The following is a 25,570-nucleotide window of genomic DNA, read 5'->3' as shown; positions in this document are numbered from 1 at the left end:
TATTTGCTGAAACCACCCGATAAAGACTATCAACATTCTTTGTTTTCACTTATCATATAATTATATCACCTAGTGAGGTTTCAAACAATAACCTACGACGTACCTCACACGTTAAGCCATGTATAATTTCCGTTTCATAAAAACTGTATATATATCTAAATATACATTATAATAATGTCATATTCGGTTTCTAATTTCGATAGAAATATTTCACTACATTTTATAACTTTAAGAATAATATTTGGTTAACGAAAGCTGTCAACGTGTCGGTGTGTCCTCGGCCTTAACGCGTGAGACCATCTATTACGCTACTTAGGTAAAAATGTACTTATTCAACTACATCCGTACATTCGATACGATATCGTCAACAACGCAACTAGATTTACAAACTACTTATGGAAAACTATGAACATCACAAAATCCCGAGTGACTATCTCATGTGTGTCTACGGAACAGATCGTGAAGTAACCGAATGACCTCGGAGGCCGGACCGCACGCAAACCTACACAAGGGCGCTGCCTACAAACGAAACGGCGAGTGCGCGAGCACGCGAGCACGCGAGCACGCAGCGAATACACAAAATGGCACTGCACTTTTAATTCGTTCTGATATTCATCGATATATTGGCAAAATGGGATCAGAAAATAGATTTTTCACGGCTCAGTAATTTGCAATATTTCATACTTACAGATCAATAATAATAATATATTAAAAAAAAAACGGATCGCGTGATTAAAAACAACATAACAAATATCAAGCTCAACTCTTTTATTTCTAATAAAATTAAATAAAGAATAAAATAAACTTGCAATCGGAAAAAACGCTTTCGTCACGCCGCCATCGATAATATATTACAAAAATATCCAAACGTATCAAATTCAGTCCGTATCGTGAAAAATCACCAATATTTTATTAGCAAATTGCGAAAGGCACTCCTCCATGCAAATCAACTCGGGGTATACGTTTAGCAAAATCTGTAATGTCACTAGTGGGTCGAAGATGGCGCCTCGTTATATTATTTCCTAATAAAATACACGATTTCACCCCGCGGCTAGTTCCTACTCACAATCGAATTCTCCGTCGAGCTCGAAACAAAGGAACGAGTAATATATATACGCAAACATAACTTACCCTATATACTATTTAGAAACGGGAAGAAACTACAACTAATAGACAAGATAACAGTTCCCGAGCGAACCGAGCGAGTCGACTTACAGCGTTATCGCGGCGAGACCTCGCGGGCCGGCCGTCCTATTGCACATAAAACCGCAATGAATATATACATCAGTTTATTTATTAACAGAGTGGTTGGAGCGATCGGTCACAGCCCGCCCGCGCCGCGGCTGCCGGCCCGCCCGGACCTGCGGACATTGTACGTGATTTTAGACGAGCCTAGGACGGCCAGGGCGTGGGGGGGCGTGGGGGGCCAGGGGGGGCGGGGGCGCACCTATGTGGTGAGCGCGGGCTGCGCGTGGTCGGGCGGCGGCGCGGCGAGCGCGGCGGGCGGCGGCGCGGCGTACTCCACCACCTCCTGGTAGATGAGCTGCTTCCACTGCTCCACCGTGTGCTCGCGCTCGTCCACCGAGTGGTCGTAGGACGCGGGCGCCGGCGCGTTGACCTCGCCCTCGTCGTACCACACGTTGATGTAGGGGTGCAGCAGCGCCTCGTCCACCGAGATGCGGCGCTCGGGGTCGATGACCAGCATGCGCGACAGCAGGTCCCGCGCCTGCGACGCCTTGAGGCGGTTGTGCTCGCTGGAGTCGGAGGGGAACAGGATGTCGGGGAACAGGCGCTCGAAGCTGTAGCCGGCGTAGCGCGGCCGGTTCTCCACGTAGTTGCGCACGGTGGGCTGCAGGCGCGCCATGAAGGCGGCCGACGGCGTGCCCAGTTGCTCTGCGGACACGGCGGGGCGTGCGTCAGTGTTACAATGCATACAGTGCATACAGTGTCTCGTCGGCAATCGTTTAATCAAATGAGTTGAAATCTGTTTCTACTGATACTTAAGGTGCGCGACTAGATAATTAATTATATAATTATGTAAAAGCTATTTTAAACTTTGTTTGACAATAAATATTTCAAAAATAAGTTCTATAAACTAAACAAAGGATCATGTTATTAGGAAATGCCATGCGAGTTAAACATTAACATTTTAAAAGGTGTATCAGCATCAGCAGCGTCTCATAGAGGCAATTTTATCATTCGGTTATTACATGCTATCCAAATCTATTGCTAACTATAAGTATCGGTGAACTATCCAATTAGCCCAAAAATGGCCACTTAAATTTATTTTTTCATTATTAGACCTGTTACTAACGGTCGGTGGAATGGTTGCTTGGTTTATGATAATATCGAGTATGCCAGTTACCTATAATTTTGTTCCACTGGTCGATGTGGTCGGTCCCCGGGAAGAGAACTCCACCGCGAATCATCTCCCCCATGATGCAGCCGACTGACCATATGTCCACGTTCTCCGTGTAGCCCATACCGAGGATTACCTGACACGATCGAACGCAAAACTCATTGTACATACTGATTTTATTCCAGATTCAAAATTACTCACTAGTTCCTAGAATAACATTCATTTATTACTTTCAAATTTTAAAGTAACAAAACTTCCTCGTTATTGGAAACAATGTTGCCATTGTATCATGTATCATATTATAAATTAGCAGATTTAAAATTACTATAATACTTTTCTAATGGTCTGAACTGATTGTCTTATTTTTGGCTAAGGGCACTAATCCATATTATGATTTTAATTAGTAAAAATGATGCTATAACTTTTTCTGCTGAGTTTCTTAACTGGTCTTCTCAGCAGAATATTTGTTCCAAGCCTTTGCTTTAAATTTTAAACTTCTAAAATGATTCAAAAGTGCCTGTAGAAGTCTACTTGAACAATGAATATATTTATGATGATGATATAATGTACTTAAAGTTATAAGATGAAATAACGCCTAGAAGCTCACCTCAGGCGCACGATAATATCTGGTGACGACGTATGGAGTCATCATGAAGGTAGTGCCAGCGGTACGCGCCAGGCCGAAGTCGAGGATCTTAAGCGTGCAGTCGCTTTTTACCACTATGTTGGACGGCTTCAGGTCCTGCAGCAAAGTTTTTTATATTTATTCATTATAATATATACATTCACATAAAGAAAAAAAAGGTTTTCGTTAAAAAATACATTTTGAAATAAAAATCCTACCCGATGTATAATTCCAGCAAGATGAAGATGCTTGATGCCACACAGCATTTGATAGAGCAAGTAGCTCATACGCTCGTGATCCAAATCCATTTGAATCACTTGGCATAAATTGGCATCCATCAGTTCCATCACCAAATATACGTCCTGAAACTCCTCAAGGCTCTTCTGTGGCGTGAACGCGTTTAAGAGACCGATTATCTGAAAATATTTCATTGGTTGTGACATAACTTACTAAAAATCAGGAATCGAAATTCACGAGCCATCTCGGGGAAATAAATTCAGGATGATATCGTGAGTTTTTAGAAAACTACGATACGAGTTTGATTGCTGGTGAAACTTACATTTTTATGATTGACAAGTTTCATAAGCTTGAACTCGCGGTAGGCGCGTTTCGCGTGCGTCACGTTCTGGAAAGGCCGGGATAGCTTCTTGATCGCGACATTCTGCTGTGTCACCGTGTCATACGCGGCGCTGCAAGACGGATCACTTTCTCATTACCTCAGTAAATTTTCAGCGAAATTAAGAAATTATTCGCGTTCTTTAAACACCTTTGGTTAAGTTATATTAAGTAAAAATACGTATATAAAATAAAACCAGAAGAAACCATAAAATAGACATATTTCGTTATAATTATAAATGTCAAACGATAAACAATAAATAAATATAATAACATAAATTTAAAAAGCCATGCTAAAGATATATATTTTTAATAAAGTAACAACATAAAAAATACGTAAATTCCTTATTGTTGAGACATATGCCCAATCGCCTGTATAGATATTTATGCTATTGTCACGTGGACCGATGAGTTTTTTTTTAATATTTGTGTGGGCACAGGTTAATATACATCAGCAAAATTTGATCAGCTTATTTTTATTCATTTAAATGAAACAAGTTTTTTTTAAACTTGTATTATATAATATATTATACTATATTGAAGACAAGCTGTTGTTATATAAATGTTGGATTTTCTTAAATGTAACATTTTAATAAAAATACATAAATTGGAATTAAAATACGCTTGAAACAGGATCCAGTATTTTGTAGTTTAAAAAAAAATGGAACTAGTTCAATTTAACTATGTTATGACTTTTTCTATAGTCCTTTTAAAAAAAAACTCATGCATTTGTTATTGGGTTTTGCAGTTAAATGACTTTGTGTTGAACAATTCGAATTTAATTAAATTTAGAAGAGGAAAAGGGTAAAATTATTATTAAATACCACAAGGCTAGCTGAAAATGATGGTAAATATGCAACTGTTAGTCAGACAGACATGTTATATGAATAATAGTAGGTTGATTATATTGTAAGGTTAATACCTTTCTGTCCTCTTCTAATAAATTCATAATAGACATGATGAAGTCAAACTAAGCAAAGATTTGTTCAGCTCGTCCCAATCAATATAAGTCTGAATTGAATATGAAGTCGATCATTTATGAAATAACTTTGTAAATAGAGAATTTTGAAGTCGAACATAACACGTTTAAAATTGGACATCCCTCTTTATCTCAGACCAAAAGTACCAGATAGACGGAGATCGTAGAACTTTTGGGTTAACAGTCATCTTGAACACCTATCCATATCTTAAAAACCACAGTTCGAAATGCAGATACAGAACAGCAGTATTACCGAAAATTACCACATTACTAAGCGAATCTTTTTTTAAATTTTATATTTCATACAATAGGTATACGTGGCTAACCTTGTAAATACACGTCTGCCACGCACACTAACAGCTTAATTTGGCTTAACTAGTTTGTTCTACGTGCGCTGTTATTCTTTTGATCTGAGGATAAAGTTTATTAATAAACGCGAATTCAATCAAATACCTCAATGTCCCAAGTCTACAAGCAATGATAATAATGAGTGATTTTTTCATTTGTTTCGAATACAATTTTGGATTAGATAATTTGCAAGACTGATTCAAACCAGAACTCTTAAAATACGAGAAGAGAGAAATCTCGATCACCAATGGCAACCTTAAATGAAACCTCGAAGACGTTGCGACGAATATTAAGAAAAATTAGTTTTCACAACCAAAGCGGGGTATGAGTGGAAACATTGAAGCACAAGCGTTTTCCAACTGCGTCGCTTACCACACCATGCCCTGCGCGCCCGCGCCTCGACGCACGAGCTCTGTGTACCGCGTCGGTATCGTGAACACCGTGTCACCGAGTGTGACAGAGTAATACTGAACCATTTCTACTCAGCTAACGTTATAACTGGATCAGCTATAAAGAGAAATATACTTTATATGGACAGCCGGTGGGCTGAGTTTCGGTATGTTTCTGAACGACACTTTCTGTCATTAAATAATTGTGTACCTAAGATATTTTTTGTGTATTATCTTTGTAAGAGGAGACAGATTTATTGTGTAAACGAAATTAAAGATTCGAAACATTCATTTATATGGCATGCCTTCATAAGTAGGAGAAATTAGAAGAGTTTTGATAATCACAAAGGTTTAATCAAGTCCAAAATTTTGTTGAGTTTCATTTGGAATTGTTTGCGTAACGGAAGGGAAGGAGAACATTGATCAATGATCGAATGGATCCTATATGAGATTACAAGAACAGTGCAAATACGTGCATGCAGAGAAATGATGGCGTGCGGAGTTCATGTGCATTACAGTGATATATGTATATCTATCAAGTAAAGTATAAGCTGAGAAAAGATAATTTCGACAAAACACGAATAAGTACATAAAAAAGAAAAAAATATCACTATAGAAACATAAAATTAAATCAAAGACAAAATAAATAGTTCTATAACATACATTCAGATCTTTTACATAAATGACGTAATATATGTATTTTGTAAATTAACTAAGATCTTCTTTCTGAAAAGCTGAAAACAATGCACAAGAGAAATATTATTGCAAGTAGTTGTACTTATAAATTCCCAGATCATGCGATGATATCCATATTCTGATGTATCTGTAGGTACACGTCATACACGTCATGCATCACGTAATTGCTGTTACAACATATGAATGCCGATATTTTGTCATATCTTGAATTTCACGAAAATCCCAAAAATATGTTATACAATTGAAAATCAATTTTGGCAATAAGAAAACTATATATTATATATAGGATAAACTATTTTCGTACAAGGCGTTCCTCCCGACCCGATACCCTTTTTTCTCATCATAACCGTAATCTGTATGCCTACGTCCATATCCATGTTCCAGGCTATATCATTGGCAAATTTCATTACGATCACTTCAGTGGTTTAAATCGTGACAAAGTTACAAACATAGGGTTATCTTTACATTTATGATATTAGTATAAATACATATATGTAGATTATTTTTAATCTTAAAATTTCATCAGTAGTTTTTTCGAAACAAAACTGTCTAAATTGAACACAACATTTATTTCAGAAGTTTTGGAGCCACTGTATAATAAAATAAAGAAAATCCTGTAATTAACTCACCATACTATGCCCTGTGCTCCGGAACCGATAGGCTTAAGGTTCTGGTAACGTTTGAGGATCGTGAAGCGCGTGTCGCCGACCTCGACCGTGTAGAAGTGAGGGTGGCGCGGCGGGGCCGACATGGCGGTAGCTGGCGCCGCGTGGGGCATGGACCACCCCTAGCTGGTGACGACAGCGAAATTATGTTGTTTGAAGAAAAAGAAGAAGCAATAAAACGTAATAAAGTAAAAAACTCTTGTAGAATTTAATAACGCTTTTAATATAAAAAATTGGTGTCTACATGTTCGTTATTCGTTCACCTGAATTTTATTTTTTAACGCAGGCTTAGCAGCATTTCTTTTATTATTGTAGCAACTATTTCTACGATTATTTTTTAGTTTCTTTTTAATGTCGTTAGCCGAGAGAGTAAACCAAATGAAGCATACATTAACAGAATTAACAGCCTCAGCAAGCAAATAAAATGCAAGTGAATTGTCCTTCCGCTGGTCCAATATGAAACTTTTTGAAGCAGAATATATCAGCTAGGCCTCAAATATGCCTTCTACTATTTTTGAAAGTTTGTGTGTCTATTTGATATGATATATCTATGATCAATATTATATAACCATTTACGTTTATTAAAGAAAAAAAAAAAAAACCTAAAGGACCTATAAATGAATTTTCAAAACAGGAAATTTGTATCTGTACAAATAGAAATGGAATGATAGAGCAAGTAGCTAAGTGAGTCACACAATGCCTAGGTTCTAATAAGATTCACAAAAGTGCTAAAAACTTAACCCAACCCAACCTACAATTCTCTTTTAAGTGGCTCCGCTTGGTTTTAAGCTAATAACATTATACAATATTTGAAGTACCTTACTTTTAATAAATGGTCCGTAGAGAAGGAGCGCCGGTCTCCATAAAGCGTGCCACGTAAGTCGGTCTTGCTGTCACACGGTACGGCAGTTGAGACACTTCGTTGAGATTATTATCTGTAAATAAATAATTAAAACGGAAAAATTAATATGTTCAAATTTATAAGATATTGTATTTTTCAAAATAATGAGAACGCTGAGGTTCACATACGCGAATTACAATAGAGTTACATAATTATATTAATTGTAATAAAATTCGATTTTAATATTTTAAAATATTTTAAACAGTAGTAGATTATTCAAGTAGATCTTTAGAGATCGATGTGGAATGTTTCAATATGACTCGAGACGTTAACGCGGCGTCGAATAACGAAATGCACGAGAAAGACGCCAGAAAATATGATTATAGCATTAAAAATATTATTTCGCAACTCATTTCGGTTTGTGATGAGATTGCTAATTTGCATCTTCAAGTGGCAATCTGGCGCCGTCGGGAAAACGCGCTGATATAATGCGATACAATTATAACATATATTTATTTATATTAAAATCATGTATGATTATTATAAAAAAAAAATCAAAATCAAAATATACTTTATTCAAGTAGGCATTACAAGCACTTTTGAGTATCATTTAATAAACTATTTCAAGTAAAGCTACCACCGGTTCGGAATGTAGATTCTACCGAAAAGAACCGGCAAGAATCTCAGTAGTTACTATTTTTCAACATCAAAAAATAGTCACGATAGTTATATACAATTATATATGTATGTTATGTCTCCTGCCTGGAAGTCAACAAGCATATACATATCACATAAATAATGTTAATTTTCATGATCCGAGTAGATGAAATTTGTGGTGCTTTTTTGCGTGCACTTGGTGGCAGGGCGTTTTGAAAGCCTGCATATGTGCGGGTGCGGTACAACACAGTCATAAGATATTCTTGCCATATAGCAAGACTTAGTATTATTGCGTTTCGGTTTGAAGGGTGAGTAAGCCAGTGTAACTATAAACACAGAACGTCTTAGTTTCCGATGTTGGTGGCGCATTGGCGTTGTAATGTATGGTTAAAATTTCTTATTACAGCACCAATGTATTTGAGCAGTGGTGAGCGTACCCAATTCAAGATCTAAATGAAATTTCTTATAGACATTGAATGGTTAATATACAGGCGATGTGCTGTTTTCCTATCGTCGATAGCGTGGACTGTAACAGCTGGGTCGTATTAACAAGGTCGTATTACAAACTCACGCCAGACCTATTTGCATTTAACAGTACGTTGGCTCAAGTTCGGTTTAACTTCGGTTATAGGGGGGGCTAGATTTAGAAGACTACCTTGAATGTGTAAATTATATGCACGGACGGGAATCTGTAGGTCTTGTTTTACTCTATGCTAGGCCAGATTTAGAGGTCTGAAGGCTTAAAGCAACGAAAGAGTTAAGGTCCCTAATTATATTCCAATTAAATGATTTTTAGTCGGGTGTGGTGCAGTAATTAATAGTTGGTAAAAAGGGTTGGTGACCATTTTTACCAACCGTTTATTGGAGTAGTGATACGTCTACATATGTTATAAAAATAACGTAAGCTTTTATTATATCTATCCGAGTTTATACGTCAGTAGCAGTTCTTTTCAAACTAAATCTCCTGAGTAATGGCTCACCCGTTTCTTTTGATGACGAAGAAAATATATCTTACAATGATAACAATGCATTTGAAACGAGTAATATTTCTCTGTAGTTTCTCAAGTAATTCGTAAAATGAATATCTATTATACCTATTGTCTATGGCTACGAGTAGGTGAGTTTAGGACAGTTGATAGGGCGCGATTCACAACTATCTATTGAAAAAATAGGTTAGAAAGTGTTCAAAAAAGATTTATCTGTCATTTAATCTACAGTCTCAATTTAGCTAAAAGATACAAAACTATAAAGAGAGGCTATCGTTTTTCCAACTACCTTCGCTTTAAAACCGTAGACGCGTACTAGACCACTCATTCATATTTAAATTAGTCAATGGGTCAATAGAATCATCTTATCTGTTGTCTAAAATAATGTGTCGTGCCCCTACAAGATGCTTTAGAGCACATCTTTTGTCGAAATATTTGCTCATTCATGCTATGTTCGCCTATCCCCAATGAATAGATTAATTATTAACTAAAATAGCATATGTAAAATTGACATTTTTAATGACAATAAACGTAATTTTAATAAAAAAAGCAATAGTGTATAATATTGTACATAAATAATAATTCATAGCTTATACTAATATATTAACTCTTAATATTTATCCTGGTTTTAAGGTCTTACGTTCGAACTGATAACATTATGTATAATTCAAATTTTATATTTCCATTATGACATTTTACAAATTCTAACAATCTATTTAAATCGTTTATTTTATTTTTATTATTTTTAATTTTATAATGTTTTATTTTATCAATTAACTTTTTAGAATTATTGTTTTTTACAATGTTGACTTATATGTCAATTTCCAAGTAATTTTAGAACACCTTAAAAAAGTAGACAATTACCCAATTACTTACGATGACTTTTGGTTTATTGTGTATTTTTGTTTACTGCTTGTTGGTATTTTCAAATAAAATAAGTAAATAAGCATGCAGACATATTATAATGAATATTCATATTTAATCACTTCGTTGGTTTACTGGATGACATATAAATATGCAGATTCCGTATACCTAGAAGCAAAGGCCGGGTTGGACCTGTTGATATTTAAGTGGAAATAAATAAACGATTACTTTGAAAATGTAACGAACGTATATTGTTAGCACAAAGGTTACAAGCTTACATCTCAATAACCGATTAAGACAGAGGAAAAAAAAATGTGATCAACTCATAATAAATAAGGTTGAGTTCTTATATGCCAACACGACCAGTAAAAACTAATCGGAGTTTTCTGTTATTAAATTCTCAGTAACCGTCCGGAGTTTGAAAGTTGGCACCATTTATACTTCCGTGTCTTGGAAAGCACACCACGCACACACAAAAAGACTATATTCTTTTGAAATAAAAACCATGAAGGCTACTTTTAAACATTTTGCCATCAAATGCATTCATAATTTGTCTATATTCAAACTTTAATACTTTTTACATTCACTTCACGCAAGAAACATTTAATACGAAGTTCTTTAGAGCCCTTGTTTGTTAACTTCAAAAGGGAGGATTATACATAACGAGGCATTCACTTGATTTGTGTTTGAAATGGAGTTGTAAGACAATATTGATCGTCACAGTTGCAGTAATATATTCGTGAAGGACTGTTTGATTTTTTTTATTAAAATCTGTGTTGACCTCTTTTGAACACTTACTTTAAGCGGTAGGGTTATGTGCAAGGCCGTCTGGGTGGGTATAACCTAAAAGAGAACTCAATTATTCTATCACCAAATCTACCTACGAAGTAGACGAATTTGGAGGTTTAAAATGGAGGTACTAAAATACCATTTCCTAGTGTTTTTAAACGGTCCAGACATATACATACGTACGTACATATACATATGTACTACGCACTGGACATGGCGTTCCGAACAATCGTTGTGTTCGACTGAAATGAACTGCAGACTGTTCACCTGACATTAGTGTGGTTTTGCCATTAATTCAGTGTAGGGTGACTAATAATTCGAAAATCCGTATTAAAGTATGAATCTGGACTTAAATACAAATTATGTAGTCAAGTTAGTAAAATTACTCGTTGTACAAGTGATTAAAGACTACCATACTGTTACAATACGATTTACGAAAAGCGTAAGAGTCATGAAATTTCCGGCGCTTACGACGTATTGGTCGTAAGCAAACTATTGCCTATAAGCGATATCTTGCTCGGTTTTAATAGTTTGATTATCGATGCAGCGAACTTAAGTTCTAACTATAACACGTTTGTAAACAAATTGTTTAGATAAAACATTTTTCTCTATCGTATATGTCAACAGTAATGTGCAGTCGGGGTAAGAAAAGGTTCGTCACCTTAAGATCTATATTCGTGTGCTCAGTATGAGCGATAACCTGCTTTACCGATTGAGTATGACGTATTGCGTCGCAATGTCATTATAAGTCTCATCTAGCAAAGAGTATAATAGCGTTTAAAAGCTATAATAATAAGAAGAAGCCGTCAATCGGGATGAGAATTACCAACTTTTCACGAAACCTTTACTTATTGATTAGGACATTGTGTTGTCTCTTTTAAAAGAGAGTGCATAGTGGTAATCCTACTTCCTACTAATATTATAAACGCGAAAGTTTGTGTGTATGGATCTGGCTGATTTCTCTGAGGTATGAATGGATGTTTGTTACTCTTTCACGTAAAATTACTGACCGGATTTGGGTAAAATTTTGCACACAGATAGAATATGTACTGGAACAACATATTGGACACTTTTTATCCCGGGAAAACATAAAATCTTTCGGAAACGCGGGTGAAAGGGCATGACGGAAGTAGTAAATAAAAAAGCAAAAATAAATAGTAATTATGGTAAAATTTATTATTTTAAACAAATCTTATTTATTTTTATTAAAAACGAGTTTATCCGCCATTCGTATTAATCACAGCTTGTAGTCGCTGTCGCATTGATCCATCAAGGCGAGAGCATATGTCTGTTCCTCTGAAGCCCTCCCAAAGACTTCGGCAATGTTCTACGACAGCTGCTTTGGTTCTATCGTTATTATTTATCCACAGCTGCACCATCAAATCCCATAGGTTTTATATCCGCCGCTTTTGCAGGCCAAGGAATCACCACCACTTCTCGGTGCCGATGGAACCACTCATCACACGTCACGTCATTACATTAACCGTCACTCAAAATAACGGCCGAATAATATTACAAACGTTTTTATTCTAAGATTGCAAGATATTGCAAGAAAATATATGACACTGACAGATTGCAAAAGCAATTCAATAGAAGATATCATATCTAATTTAAATCTTGTAATGACTAATTAGGCCATTAAATAGGTTTCACGTTGATATGACATTAGACGTAGTCCAAAGATGTTACACTATTTTGAACCAAGTTATCATACTATGTTAGTTTAATTTTATATGCAGTTGTCTGTTTAGTGCTTTAGTTTCAAAAGCTACCAAGAGTTTACAACTTGATAAAGGAATGAATTTGAAAACTGACGAAGGTTTTCTTACTCTGACTGTACTTCAAATAAGTATACAATGTTTAATATAAATAGTTCTCTAAAAGGTAAGAAGGTGTATGTTCATCTCGTGTTAAATTTTGTAGTGCATTTGACTCGCCTTTGACACGTCACATGTGAAACTAACATGAAGTAGCCTTAAGCGTCACTTTTTTTATTAAAAGAGGTTTTATATAAGAAATTATTTTTATGTGAGTTTTCGAGAATTAAAAAAAAATATTGTGCAACTTATATTATTAGCTATTTTTATTTACAATGTAAACTCTTGAAACTGATGTTGATATCATTATATGTTGTGAACATTATTAAGTTTAAAAAAAAAATCGGTTAAGAGTTTTATTGAAAAAATGCCTTTTCATAAAGACAATTAAAATAAAAAAAATATCTTCCCCGAGTGCACCTCGTTCCGTTTATGTGTCAAGCGCCGTCAACTCGAGCTCAGAGGTAGATAATATTATGAAAATTTGTATGAGAGAAAATTAAAAACATATATTCAAATTAAAACCGACGAGGAATAATATGTACGATGCGGTTGGTTATAAATATAAAACCCTAAAGAGAAACAACTTATAAATTACAGTTGCATCGATTGGTGGTTACAATTTACTTAATCTAACATTGCGATCTGACTGCTCAATGTTTGATTAAAGAAATTATATTAGTGTGAAACGGTTTTTAACCAAGTGTGGTAGATTTTCATGAAACATATATGACTTTTTGAGTAACTACAACGGTTTAAACTTGTAACTGTCGTTTACTTTAGGAGACGCTAAAGCAAATTACGATTCCCTATTCTATGAACGGAAGATTGGTTGAATGTCATTCAAGCCGCTGATGATGATGGCGACGTTTGGTAGAAAGGCTAGGCTCTTAATTGAATGGTTTATTAAGTTTTTTTTTTATGGTATCGGTATGCGGACGAGCAAATGGGCCACCTGATGGTAAGTGGTCACCACCGCCCACAGATAATGGCGCTGTAAGAAATATTAACCATTCCTTACATCACCAATGCGCCACCAACCTTGGGAACTAAGATGTTATATCCCTTGTGCTTGTAGTTACACTGGTTCACTCAACATTCAAACCGGAACACAACAATACTGAGTACTTCTGCTTGGTGGTAGAATATCTGATGAGTGGGTGGTACCTACCCATAAGTATCATTATAATGTAATTACAATCAGTCTGTCTCAAAGTTTACAGTATTCATTAATAACGCCTCGGGAAATGAATAACAATTGCTATTAATTGTAAACTTTAACTAGATTAAGGTTTACCCAGTTGCGATGTTGGATGAAAATTAATATTTACGGGTACTTTGACTTTCTTGGAGTGAGAACTTGCAAAAGTCATCGATATTTAGAGCACAGGCAAAGTTTGTCAGTGAAAAGTGTTGATGTTCACTCCACCGAGTGGCCAAGTGGATGGAAGACGTAGGGCTTAAGTAGTAGCGTCTGAAATATTTCTGGGGCTTTAGGGCATACAACATTAACCCCTATTAGAAAGTAAAGAAGACCAAGGGCCAGTCGAATTCGTGCACTGAAGGTTCCGTACCACAAAGCTTTGATATTATGGATTCGAGATACATAGCGCAAACCAGACTAGCGTTTGATTATTTTTTATTATGACTGTCCAATGTTGCCACATAATTAAAAAAAATCCTCATTAACCTACATATTTATTTTTGTTGGGCCTTATAAAATATATAAAAAAATATACTGTGAAGATTTTGGGGCTCTCGAAAGAATCCGCGAGGGCTCTGCCTCAGGCCCTGTTTGCCCATTATGGTAAAGACTGTACTGATCTTAATCTAAAAACCGTTTTACTGGAATCTCTTGGTTGGCGATAAAGCCACTGCACTTGCCTTCGGTGATGCAAATGTCCGTGGGCGATGGTAGTGACTTTCAAAAAGGTGAGCCTCCTGCTCGATTGCCACCTATGCCATATGCCTGCGTATCTCTGTGTGTGACTCACATCAGGGCCGGACCGTAAGTTTAGGGGGCCCTGGGCTAACACTACTTAGGGGCCCACGTAAGACATATCTGAACGTAGACTTGAATTAAATTAATTGAATGGGTTTGATTAATTGCATGACTCGCAGGGCTGCAAACCATACGATCTGTTTAATGTAATAAAATTATGGATTCTTTCGCATTATCGTTTATTTTTGCCTTTGACTTGTCTTAGCCGGGGCCCTCTTGAATCCACGGGGCAATGGGCTGAAGCCCAACAAGCCATACGGTAGATCCGGCCCTGACTCAAATTGTTATACTTTTTCTTTTTTATCGTAGCTACTACATATTTCACTTCACTACATGTCACAGAGTAAATGTTAAATTGAAGTGTTTAAAAAACCGATACGTTTAATATAATTATACTCTACCTACATTAAAACTACAGTTTCGCGCTGCTATTTTCGCACACACGTGTAATTTGTATCATACGAATACGAGCACTCATTCACACACCTAGACGACACATAAAAACGTCAATCTTGCGTTGTCAATATACGAATGCAATTTACAGCGTGACGTGACGTACGCTGTACGACACATATAGAATGGTTTAGATTTTACCTAGCAAATATACTCTATTATAATTTTCCTTTTCAAATGAATTTACATTATCAATACATAAACACAACTATTATATATATAAGAATAGTTTCGTGGTATATTATGTACTAAAAACATTTAATTATTGTTAAGTATTCATACATTATTTACACTAGAGTTGTTTTTTTAATAATTATAATAATAAGCCTTATAATTATTAGCTTTTCTATTTAACTCTATAAGTAAATTAGGTTCAATTGGCTGGATTTTAGTTGTAGTTGGACCCGGTTGTTCGTTAAATTACTGAAATAAATTAATAATATAAATAAATTAAATTGCCACTACACATAAGATATTTTATATTTTGTACACAAAGACGTCAATAAAACAAGTTGCTTAAAACTAAATTGAACATACATACAAGTCTGCCTACAGGTTTGTGTCTAAATAAAAGTATATTTCACGTATATTCTGAGTTGAAATCCCTAATCGTGATTGCACGCAATAATTCAACGCTGACGTTTATTCTCGCGTCGAATCGAATCCCAAAAAATATTATTTTTCATTGCCCTCAAAGCTACGGCTTGGAAGAGGATTTTTAGATTCAGACTCAGCCCCTTATGATTATTTACGACCGCCCTGTCCCATTGATGGGAAAGGGTCTGATGGTGGATTCCGACCAATTTTGTACTAGCTTGAAATTGAGAATCTTGCCTTATTACTATTTTCTAATCGACAAAATTATTTAGAAATAAGCAAAGTAATACAAAATGTTTTCAAAAAAGGAGATAAATATATCGTTTTAATTACGTCATACGATTTACTTTTTAAGCGACTTCAAAAAAAGCTGAATTATTTGCTTTTACGAATAATTCAACAAATACAATAAACATCTTTATTACGTTACTTACAAGTCAATCTTTAAATATATTTAATGTTAAGAAAAAAAAAACGAAGGAGGTTTTATAACGGAACGCTATATAAACTATTTTAAAATTATTAAGTTTATAATAAAGGAAAGTATAAGCCAAGTATAGTCTTGAATTTATCAGTCGGACAAAACTTTCTGAATGATATTCTCATTGGCATAAATTTAAATATCTCCAACATATTGTATTGTTAACTTTAAAGGTTAAAACTAGAAGCTGAGTTTCAAAGCGGTCATAAAACACAAACTTTGTCGTCGGATACGTTTCTGCATTTTAGTAATAAAGGGACTTATATAATTGTATTGACAATGTTATCGTTTAAGTGTGGTGTAGTTCTTATGTCTTTTTGGTATAATTATGTCATCTTTGTCGTCATTGGTGTTTTGACAAGTAGCGGAATCTGCAACGAACTTAGCTTATGAATGGTTGCATGGTTCGTTTGCAACTACCTTTTTAAAAACTAGTCTATCGCCAAACAGCAATAATTCGTATTGTATCCTGTTTGAAGGATAAGTAAGACATTGTAACAGGCACAAGGAACATAACATTTTAGTTCCCAACGTTGGTGGCGTATTGGCGATATAAGAAATGGTTAACTTTTATATCGACAATGATGACCACTTCCCATTAGGTGGCCCGTTTACCCGTCTCACGATCCATTCTATATATAAAAATCTGTATTACTTATGTATTTGTATTACTTATGTATTTGTATATCTATGTCTATTATGTGTTATCGCCACTGTATCTACTGTGTGAAATTTGGTGAGATGTTGGTCTTTATGATTCGACAGGTAGCGACATCTGAACTGTTTGACATTCGTTATATGAATCTAAGGGTTGAGGTCTCGTCTCCCTTCGATGAGAAGGTTTGGATCTTATTCCACCACGCTGCTCCAACACGGGTGGCAGAATTTCGTTAAAGTTAGACACGTGCCTGTTTCCTCAAGATGTTTTATTTTCTCCGTTTACAGGATGAACTATAAATGAAGTACGCAAGCAAAAATCTGTGCCTGGTTCGAACCCGCAATCATTGGTTAAGATGTACGCGTTGTAACCACATCATCTTATATGAATCTATTTATATATAAATGTGAATTAATGTGTCGTTGCTTGTAATCTATAAATTTCGAAATTCGTCGTTAGTTCAAAAGTCGAACACTATTAATTTGAGTGAACAAAGTATAGTTGAGGATTTATGAAGTATCAGGACGTGGGTGAAGGTTTCCGGATCATTAATATCAATGTACAATGGGTGTCACGTGAGTTGGGATTTAGAGGTATTGAAACGTACACCGGGTATTAGTATTTAGGGGTATTGTCGTGTCTAACAGAAGTTAGTAAATGCAAACTAAAGAGAGATAGCTACAGTACATTATTAAGATTGTATCGACTTTATAAGTATTTAATATTTTATATAAGATTTTAAATTAACATGGTTATTTTTATTACTAACAGTATTTAAAACGGGATATTTACCATGTTTTTTATTTTTATTTGGTGGAGCTCGATATTTCGACATTACCTACGAATCGTCGTGAACAAGACATTCGTAGATAATGTCGAAATATCGAGCTCCACCAAATAAAAATAAAAAACATGGTAAATATCCCGTTTTAAATACTGTTATTTAATATTTTAATTTCATTACTAAGAGCTGATTTATAAAAGCCACTTACAACAGAGTTTACTAAATTTCCTTCAAACAATTTTAATAGATAAAACTATAAATGCATCTGTACAAATTATATATTGATTCTGTAACTACATTTATTGTTACCTCTTCAAGCTTATATTGCTAAACTGATTTAGATGAAAATTTGATATGGAGATAGTTTGAGTCCCGCGGCAGGACATAGGTTACTTTTTTAATTCACTCCTCGAAGGGATGAAATGGCGAGTGACGGATTGTTTGCCATAGGTAAAGATTTATAAATGTCGCGCGGGTAAAGGCAGGTTCAGCTAGTTTACAATATAAATTAAAATATGTATGATGAAAATAGTATATCAATAACGTATTATTATAACAAAATGTTTACATTTTAAGGTTTAAAAATAACCTTAGTCTAATAATACCAAGACCGTGTAGGCAGGGCAATTACTTATCCAATCTGCCCCTAGGGCGAGGCGTCGACGGAATCTTGATACACAAAATCAATACGAATGAGTTTATCTATTTTACTTTTAAACGCGTTATTTGTCACGGATCATTCGTCTGTACAACTTTATTTAATGAATAACCTTTGAAACCTTTTCCAAAAAAATCTCCTCGTTTGTTAACAAAGATAAACGTTATTTTTTTGAATACAAATTTAATTTAATTTTGTTGTCAATTATAAATCACAATTATCATAATAGGGGACGACCCAAGAAACGATGGATGGATTGTGTGAAAAACGATATGGTTAGAAAGAATGTTACTTGTGAGATGACGTCCGACAGAGAAGTATGGAAGAAGAAGACATGCTGCGCCGACCCCAAGTAAAATTGGGATAAGGGCAGGAGGAGGAATTATAAATCACAATTACAAAGATTATTTTTAACATTTATAAGCACTTTTGATAGATTGTATTATAAGTATTTATTTAAAATAATATAAGAAGGTAACGGGTTATTTAGTTAGGGGGGTAAAATCTGCCTTCGTGTAGGAATTCTAGTAGGGTCAGTCAGAACACGTGTCAATTGTCATGTCCTTACTCTGTTTGATGATTCATCTAGCTCTCGGCTTTGAAAAAAACATCTTAAGGGAACACGTGTCAATCCTTATTAGAGCAGAGTGATGGGATAGAGTCTTTTTTTTTTCAAATATAGAGGAGACCTCAGCACAGCATTGGCACATTTATAATCAGTCCTTTGTCTTTTTTTCATTACTTTCTTGTTATTACAAAAGTAATCTTATTTTTAAACTTGAGGTTTCTATCAGGGTATAAAATCAACGTGTATTTAATTTTTTTTTGCACCACTATGCGGATTTTTTACCTATGCGCTACCAACCTTTTGAAATAAGATGTTACGCCCTTTGTGTCTGTAGTTACACTGGCTCACTCACCCTTCAAACCGAAACACGACAACGTTACGTATTGCTGCTTGGCGGTAGAATATGTTATGAGTACCTACCAAGATGGGCTTGCACAAAGCCCTACTATCAAGTCTACTAAAAACAAGATGCTCGTCCCGACTCCGTTCGATTTTTTTTGTTAAATATAACCTGGATTCCGATCCACCTATCAATCCAAGTCAAAAACACAAAAAAAAAAAATCCTTTCAATGACACACACACATACACGTACAGAATATTATATCTTTAAAGATACTAAATAAATGTACAAGTACTAGGAGTGCATAAAAGCGGAGATATGGAATCGTTTATTCGCGGCCCGCGCCTACCATCGCGGGTTGCGCGCGGGCCGATCTTTGAATGCTAATTCTGAAATCGATACGTTTACCTTGTCGACTCGTTACTTCTCCCTCCTCTATTATATTAGTACTCGCCTTTAAGTCAACTTTATTCAGAGAAATAAAATAGCCGTTTTCACAAATATTCTATATAGTAAATATTTAAACACGATTGGCTTATTATATAGACGAAACTGGAATAACCAATACCATCTTGTTAATACACCCAAATCTAGGACAAAGCATTCAATTAAAACATACTAGTTTGACGTATTACGACGACACTGCGAACGCTTTAATGAAGTCAACGGTACCATACAGCACATACATGTTGCAACGGATATTAAGTTTACGCTACCAACGATAAGCTTTGATATCAATTTACAGGATCGTAGGTTCGAATTCAGTTACGCACTTACGGTTATGTATTTATCTGTAAATTCGATGAAATTTGATATGAAGCAAGGATCCTATTTTGATATACATACATACATGTCTAACACCGACCAACCCCTAAAATGCAAGCGAAGCCACAGGTGACATCTAGCAAGAAATATATGATAATATAGTGATGTCCTTCTTGAAAGGTTCTACCTTTGCTCTATTATAATTTAAAAAAAAAAATGTTTCAAGGCTAGTCTTCGATTATATTAAAGACAGGCTTTCGCCGTTCCAACTCCACCCATCAATTTGTACATACACAAATCTTTCGTGGGGAGAGAACAAAACGTTCTAACTAGCGCTGAGCTGAACGAAAACCGTGAGTAAACAATGGGGCTGATGTGTTTAAATGGTGTTTAGGGTGCGGTTGCCAGCCAATATTCTTTTCAAGCATAAACGAGGGTATTTTTGGAATTAACTTTGAACTTCTGGTATGTGGTTTGCGGGCGATTGGTTTCGCATTTCATCACAATATAACTGACGTGTAATTTAAAAGTTTGTAATCTGAAAGATTTTCTGAGAATTAATTCAAGATTTTTTTTATAATAAAATAAAACTTATTGGTTTGTCCTTTTTGGGAAAATTGCGCAGAAGCAATGTGGTTACGGTTAGATACTAGTCTAGTTTATACTAATATGAGAGAAAGTAACTGTATGTAAAGCTTTCAGGCTAAGCCACTGAAACGAAATTAATGAAATTTGGTATGAAAGTTGAATCGCAAGGACATAGGCTACTTTTTTATATCTAAACGACGACTGCACTACTGCACACCCTCCTCCTCCCCTCACACGTGGGCGAAGGCTAGTACGAAATATTTTTTAATTTCTTACATTTTTTTTTTTAATTATTACCGTAGATATCATATATTTAATATTAATTTTTTTTTATAATAACAGCTTTCTTAAGAGAAAAAATAATATTAACATGTTCAAATTCCACTCTAATAACCTCATGCGCTGCAGCCTCTCAGAGAATGATTCGAAAGCAAATATAAATTTTTAGCAAACATATCTGCAGCTTCGTTCAAAACCCCTTGGGAACTGTCACATAATCCTCCAGCGCTCTAATACTGATTACTTTCATTTCTGAGAACATATACGTTTTCTATTTACTTTTTCTTAAATGTAGAAGGAGGTTAATTGTTTCCAGTGTTTAAATCTTTAAAATTTGTTATATATTACTAGAGTTTCTGTCGCAGGTTAAAGTATTTATTGAACCCATGATCATTTACGTTTACGTTTTGCATAAACCCGCAAAGGTACGTACCGAAAAAAAAAACAAAATTATATTTGCATTATTTTCCTTCAATTTAAACGTTTCGTGTAGACCCTTTTCCTTCTCGTACGAAGTCAGTATGTGAAACTATTCATTAGGAAATAACGGGTAATAAACGAACAATATGTTTAAAACGTTGTGGGTGAAGCGTCAAATATACAGCGATTGGCAGGTACAATGTGTAGCGAATAAAGATAGATAAGAATCAAAGAAGCAGCCAGCCAGAGGGTTTGATAAATCGCTCCACCGCCCACGAACATCCGACCGTATATCTTGATGCGCCTATTTTTGTCACGGAGGAAAATTATAACAAAAAATATCTTGACGGCCGTCGGTCCTAAGTAAAGCTTTATTTTATTTTTGATTGATGTATTTCTTATAATATATAAGCAAACTTATATGGACTAGTTTCTATCAGCGGCTTCATCTGCGTTTAAAGTGAGGGGCTAGGGCCTGATCCTGACCAGGCGTCGGTACCAAAGTGCCCAGGTATCCAATGTTATTTTCTGTATCCCTGACAACGTGTATGAAAAATTTCATGTTGATACAAACCCTTTTCCGCAATTATAATTTAAGGATAAATTAAATTCACCTCAACGTCTCAGCCAACAGCACAATATTATAAACCGAACCTGCATGCAGATTTCCTTTCAGCAACTTTAATTACGACCTTCCATTTAACTTAACGTATTTGTATGTTTGTAAATCTTGCAATTGAATTTACAACCAGTTCAGAAATAATTCGATTGATATTTTGTACACAATGTTGGTGCTGGCTACCAATAGATAGGTATAGTCTATATATATATATATATAATGTTTTTTTTTTCTTTGTACGTCTATCACGTGAAAACCATTGAACGTATGAGACTAAGACCTATCGACGCGAAATCGTCCGTAGTTGCTTATTGTCTATTAATCTTTGATTCCGTTTTTCTTTTTTATATGCATACTAGGGTCCCGGCTTCGCGCGGGTGCAATGCTGATACTAAATATACTACAAAATATCTTTGTATACAACGTCCACAGCTTTTTATCATTAGACAATACAAACCGCTATGTCACTGCATTTAAATACGTAGTATCTTTGAAAATATTAATTTTAATGACATGCTGTAAAGGGCCATTGATCTATATTAAATGCACAACTTATTTAAGGTACTTAATTGGATAAGGATTAATTCTGTATTGCTTAAATTAGCTTTGTGAATACACCATTATTTCTTCTAAAAAGTAAGGGATTATAAATGGTTATAGAGGGCTATCTCTAACAGATAGACATATACCATCGCGGACTTTTTTGTAGACCTTTTTACGGTGTACAATACTGTATAACATTATTTTGATCTATCTCATAGGGTTCAGCCAACGTTTACAATGTAAGCGCAAAAAAATAGTGTCTATGGTCACATTAGAAACCTCTAAAATTATTATCAGTATTTCCTTCTTCTTGAACCACTCTATCTATTAAAAACCGCATCAAAATCCGTTGCTTAGTTTTAAAGATCTAAGCATACATAAGAAGGGAAGGAACAGACAGACAGTGGGAAGCGACTTTGTTTTATATTATGTACCACGATGATACCAGAAAACCCAATAACAATTTATCGGATCGACTCGAGGTTTAAACCCAGAGCCTTAGGATCTGCGCACTTCTAAGCTGGATAGACCAAAGAGACACTCAGGGTATTAAAATAATATATACAACTCGAATAGGCTACATCATAGTGAGGTTAGAATAGTATAGAATTGAAACAATGTTATGTTAACCGTTGCCATTAGGAATCCTTTATGTAAAACCACATATTCTCGGTATAACGGTGCATTTCCAGTGGTCGAACAAGAATTATTATACATATTGTAGAGCCACGTCATAATGGCGGCCGTGGGTGATGTCTCATATATTTTAATATCAAGCCAAGCAAGTACGTAGCGTGTCCATATGATGTCTACTTAACGGTTTTATTTTCTTGTCTTGAAATACTCGACGAAAAGAAATTAAACAACTTAACAGAATTAATATAATTTAGTTTACAGTTAAAGTAAAGAGATAATGCAATGATGGAAATAGAAACGATTACTACGAGAAGCTGTAACTGTGGGTCTACGCATACCGTAGCGCTGCTACGAATGTGTACGAGCTACGTTCGGTATTTGTTTGAAAATTCTAGTAATGTTTCTCTTTGTGAGAATAAATTTGAAAAATGTAATATTGTAGAAAACAAAATCCTACCATCACTATTTGCCCTACCTACCATCGGTACATATCAAGAATGTTTACCATTATGTAAAACTTCAAAAAGTACCATTATGAAAACAGATCAAAGTTTTATATGATACTTATATAAAATTATATTGTAATAATATTCTCACCTAGATTGTGATTAGAAATATTTTAGGGTATTGTGACGTAATACTCCTTTATATATATATATTATATGTACATCCTATACTTGCAAACACTTTTAACCTTTTCAAGAACACGTCCGCATGCGGAACGAAATGAGATATTCATTCCGTTGCGAGGCTTGTTCTGAATTAGACATGTCTGTCTAGTCCTCCGGACTCTAAAAATAGCAAATGCTGAATGTCTCTGATTAATTATGGTATTTCTTTTAAGAATGACAAAAATTGTTTTGCTTTTATCACATAGCACATTTAGAGGGTCTGTAAGTTTATCTAACAAGATTTTTACTAAGTAAGAAAATTTGAACTGTTTCATTCTGAGCACGTGGATTATGCCTGAAATATTTTCAGCTTTGTGTTACAGTATATGCCTCGGAAAGCACGAAGGCTGTGGTCCATGTATCGAATATATTTTTGAGTGTGTCTGATTGTAGTAAGATTATAATTTTATTGATTACTTACTTTATTGATGACTACTTACTTTGTGAAATCTTTTTTAATAAATATATATATTAAGGCGAAGTTATCCTACTTCAAATAGAAAAACATTTACTTTGTTTTTATCATTCAGAAACTCTAGAAAAGTCAAACATAAACCTAAAGAATTAAAAAAGCAAAAAATACGAAAAAAAGTTTTAATTAAAGCTATCTATTAAAAAAAAAATTAAAAACTTGAAATCTGTTTTTCCTTTCTAACGTATAAAGCATAACGTGACTGACGTGACGTGGACGTTATGAAGGCAATACAAATATTAATATCGAACGCCATTTATTTCCATGTAAATGAACGACATTCAGTCGATATGACTAAATCATACCAAAATCTAAAGACACACATATATTACCATAGAAAAAACATAACAAACAGATAAATCCCTCGACACCCCAGGAAGAAATCATATATAATTTACGACTCACCATAAATTAAACGCATCCATTTTGCGACATGAAATCTCGTTTACAATGGGAGCGCGACATCTGTAACAATAAATGGTACTTTGAATATAAGTTTCATTGGGTTTATCTTTTTTTTAATACGATACGAACAGCCCTCTATGTGAGGCGAGGTGAGTCCGTAGTCTGTATCGGGCGAGCGATATTGTAATATGAAGAGCGAAATCGCTCAGCGTTGAAGAAAAACACTGTGAGAAAATTTGTATGCGTCAGAGGAAATTCTCTCACATTCGTGTGCGTAATGTACATTTTATAACCAAACATCCATGCAGCAGAGTAGAAGAGAATCTAATACTTTAGAAGAGAAGGCCAGTGGTGGGATATTTTAAGGTCAGTTAATTATCTATTTTACAAACTGCTGTTGTACATACATGTAACTCTTAAGGTAAGTTACTTTTGTAGTTTATTCCTTGCACGGTTATGAAAATCGGTATATAAGTATATAAGACATGTTATTACATCATTTTTTTGTGTAAAATAATTGGTGATTTTACGGTTACTATTGAGATAAATCAGTAAAGGCACTTTACTACAAATTGTTGTTAATATTTAATTATTTTCACGTACAGAGCTTGTCCATATAAGTTGCAAGGTTATTGAAACAGTGTCGTTTGAAACACGCCAGGCTTAAAACTGAGGGGTACCCTTTTGTCGGATATGTCACTACAGTGGACGTCAGCCTTCATGTATTATTTTTGGGACATGTCACTGCTCTGGACGTGAGTACATGTATTAATTATTTGTAGGCTCGTCCTATACATTTGTGGTATAATGGAGGTCAAATCTTTATACATGAGTATTTATTTAATACATCGTTTTAATAACCAATATTTGCTGTTTCAATTTAAAAAAAGTCTTTTTTGAGTATTGCCAGGCCAAACATATGCGCTTTGAGGGTAAGACGGCCAACAACTTGACGCCCTCTTATTCCGTCATGCCTTTTCGCCACCTCTCTACAAACCCA

At 35.0% G+C, this 25,570-nt stretch overlaps 1 protein-coding gene across 2 annotated transcripts; it reads right to left on the bottom strand.

The window, feature by feature from the left end:
* Positions 1 to 1,425: 1,425 nt before the first annotated feature.
* Positions 1,426 to 24,630, bottom strand: LOC113404314 (stress-activated protein kinase JNK). 2 transcript variants are annotated; one of them, XM_064217413.1, is made up of 8 exons: positions 24,571 to 24,630; positions 7,500 to 7,611; positions 6,641 to 6,802; positions 3,544 to 3,673; positions 3,203 to 3,400; positions 2,967 to 3,101; positions 2,366 to 2,495; positions 1,426 to 1,893 (listed from the first exon to the last, which is right to left on the bottom strand). In XM_064217413.1, exons 3-8 carry the CDS (start codon positions 6,787 to 6,789, stop codon positions 1,448 to 1,450), a joined length of 1,188 nt encoding a protein of 395 aa, XP_064073483.1. In that variant the 5' UTR covers positions 6,790 to 6,802; positions 7,500 to 7,611; positions 24,571 to 24,630; the 3' UTR covers positions 1,426 to 1,447. The 2 variants fall into 2 exon arrangements, with proteins under 2 accessions (XP_064073483.1, XP_026500965.1); XM_026645180.2 differs by lacking the exons at positions 7,500 to 7,611; positions 24,571 to 24,630 and adding an exon at positions 5,299 to 5,433 and having other exon boundaries at positions 6,641 to 6,779.
* Between the last annotated feature and the right edge of the window lie 940 nt (positions 24,631 to 25,570).

This window comes from Vanessa tameamea, chromosome 17 (assembly GCF_037043105.1).
Source record: "Vanessa tameamea isolate UH-Manoa-2023 chromosome 17, ilVanTame1 primary haplotype, whole genome shotgun sequence".
NCBI lineage: Eukaryota > Metazoa > Arthropoda > Insecta > Lepidoptera > Nymphalidae > Vanessa > Vanessa tameamea.
Note: the sequence above shows the minus strand (reverse complement) of the source record. Positions and strands in the feature narration are given on the sequence as shown.

Excerpts from the sequence above, each read along its gene's own strand:
- LOC113404314 (XM_064217413.1), bottom strand. The coding sequence starts at position 6,789 with ATGCCCCACGCGGCGCCAGCTACCGCCATGTCGGCCCCGCCGCGCCAC. Across the intron at positions 3,401-3,543 it reads AACTTGTCAATCATAAAAAT|ATAATCGGTCTCTTAAACGC; the intron begins GTAAGTTTCACC and ends AAATATTTTCAG. Across the intron at positions 2,496-2,966 it reads GATATTATCGTGCGCCTGAG|GTAATCCTCGGTATGGGCTA; the intron begins GTGAGCTTCTAG and ends CGATCGTGTCAG.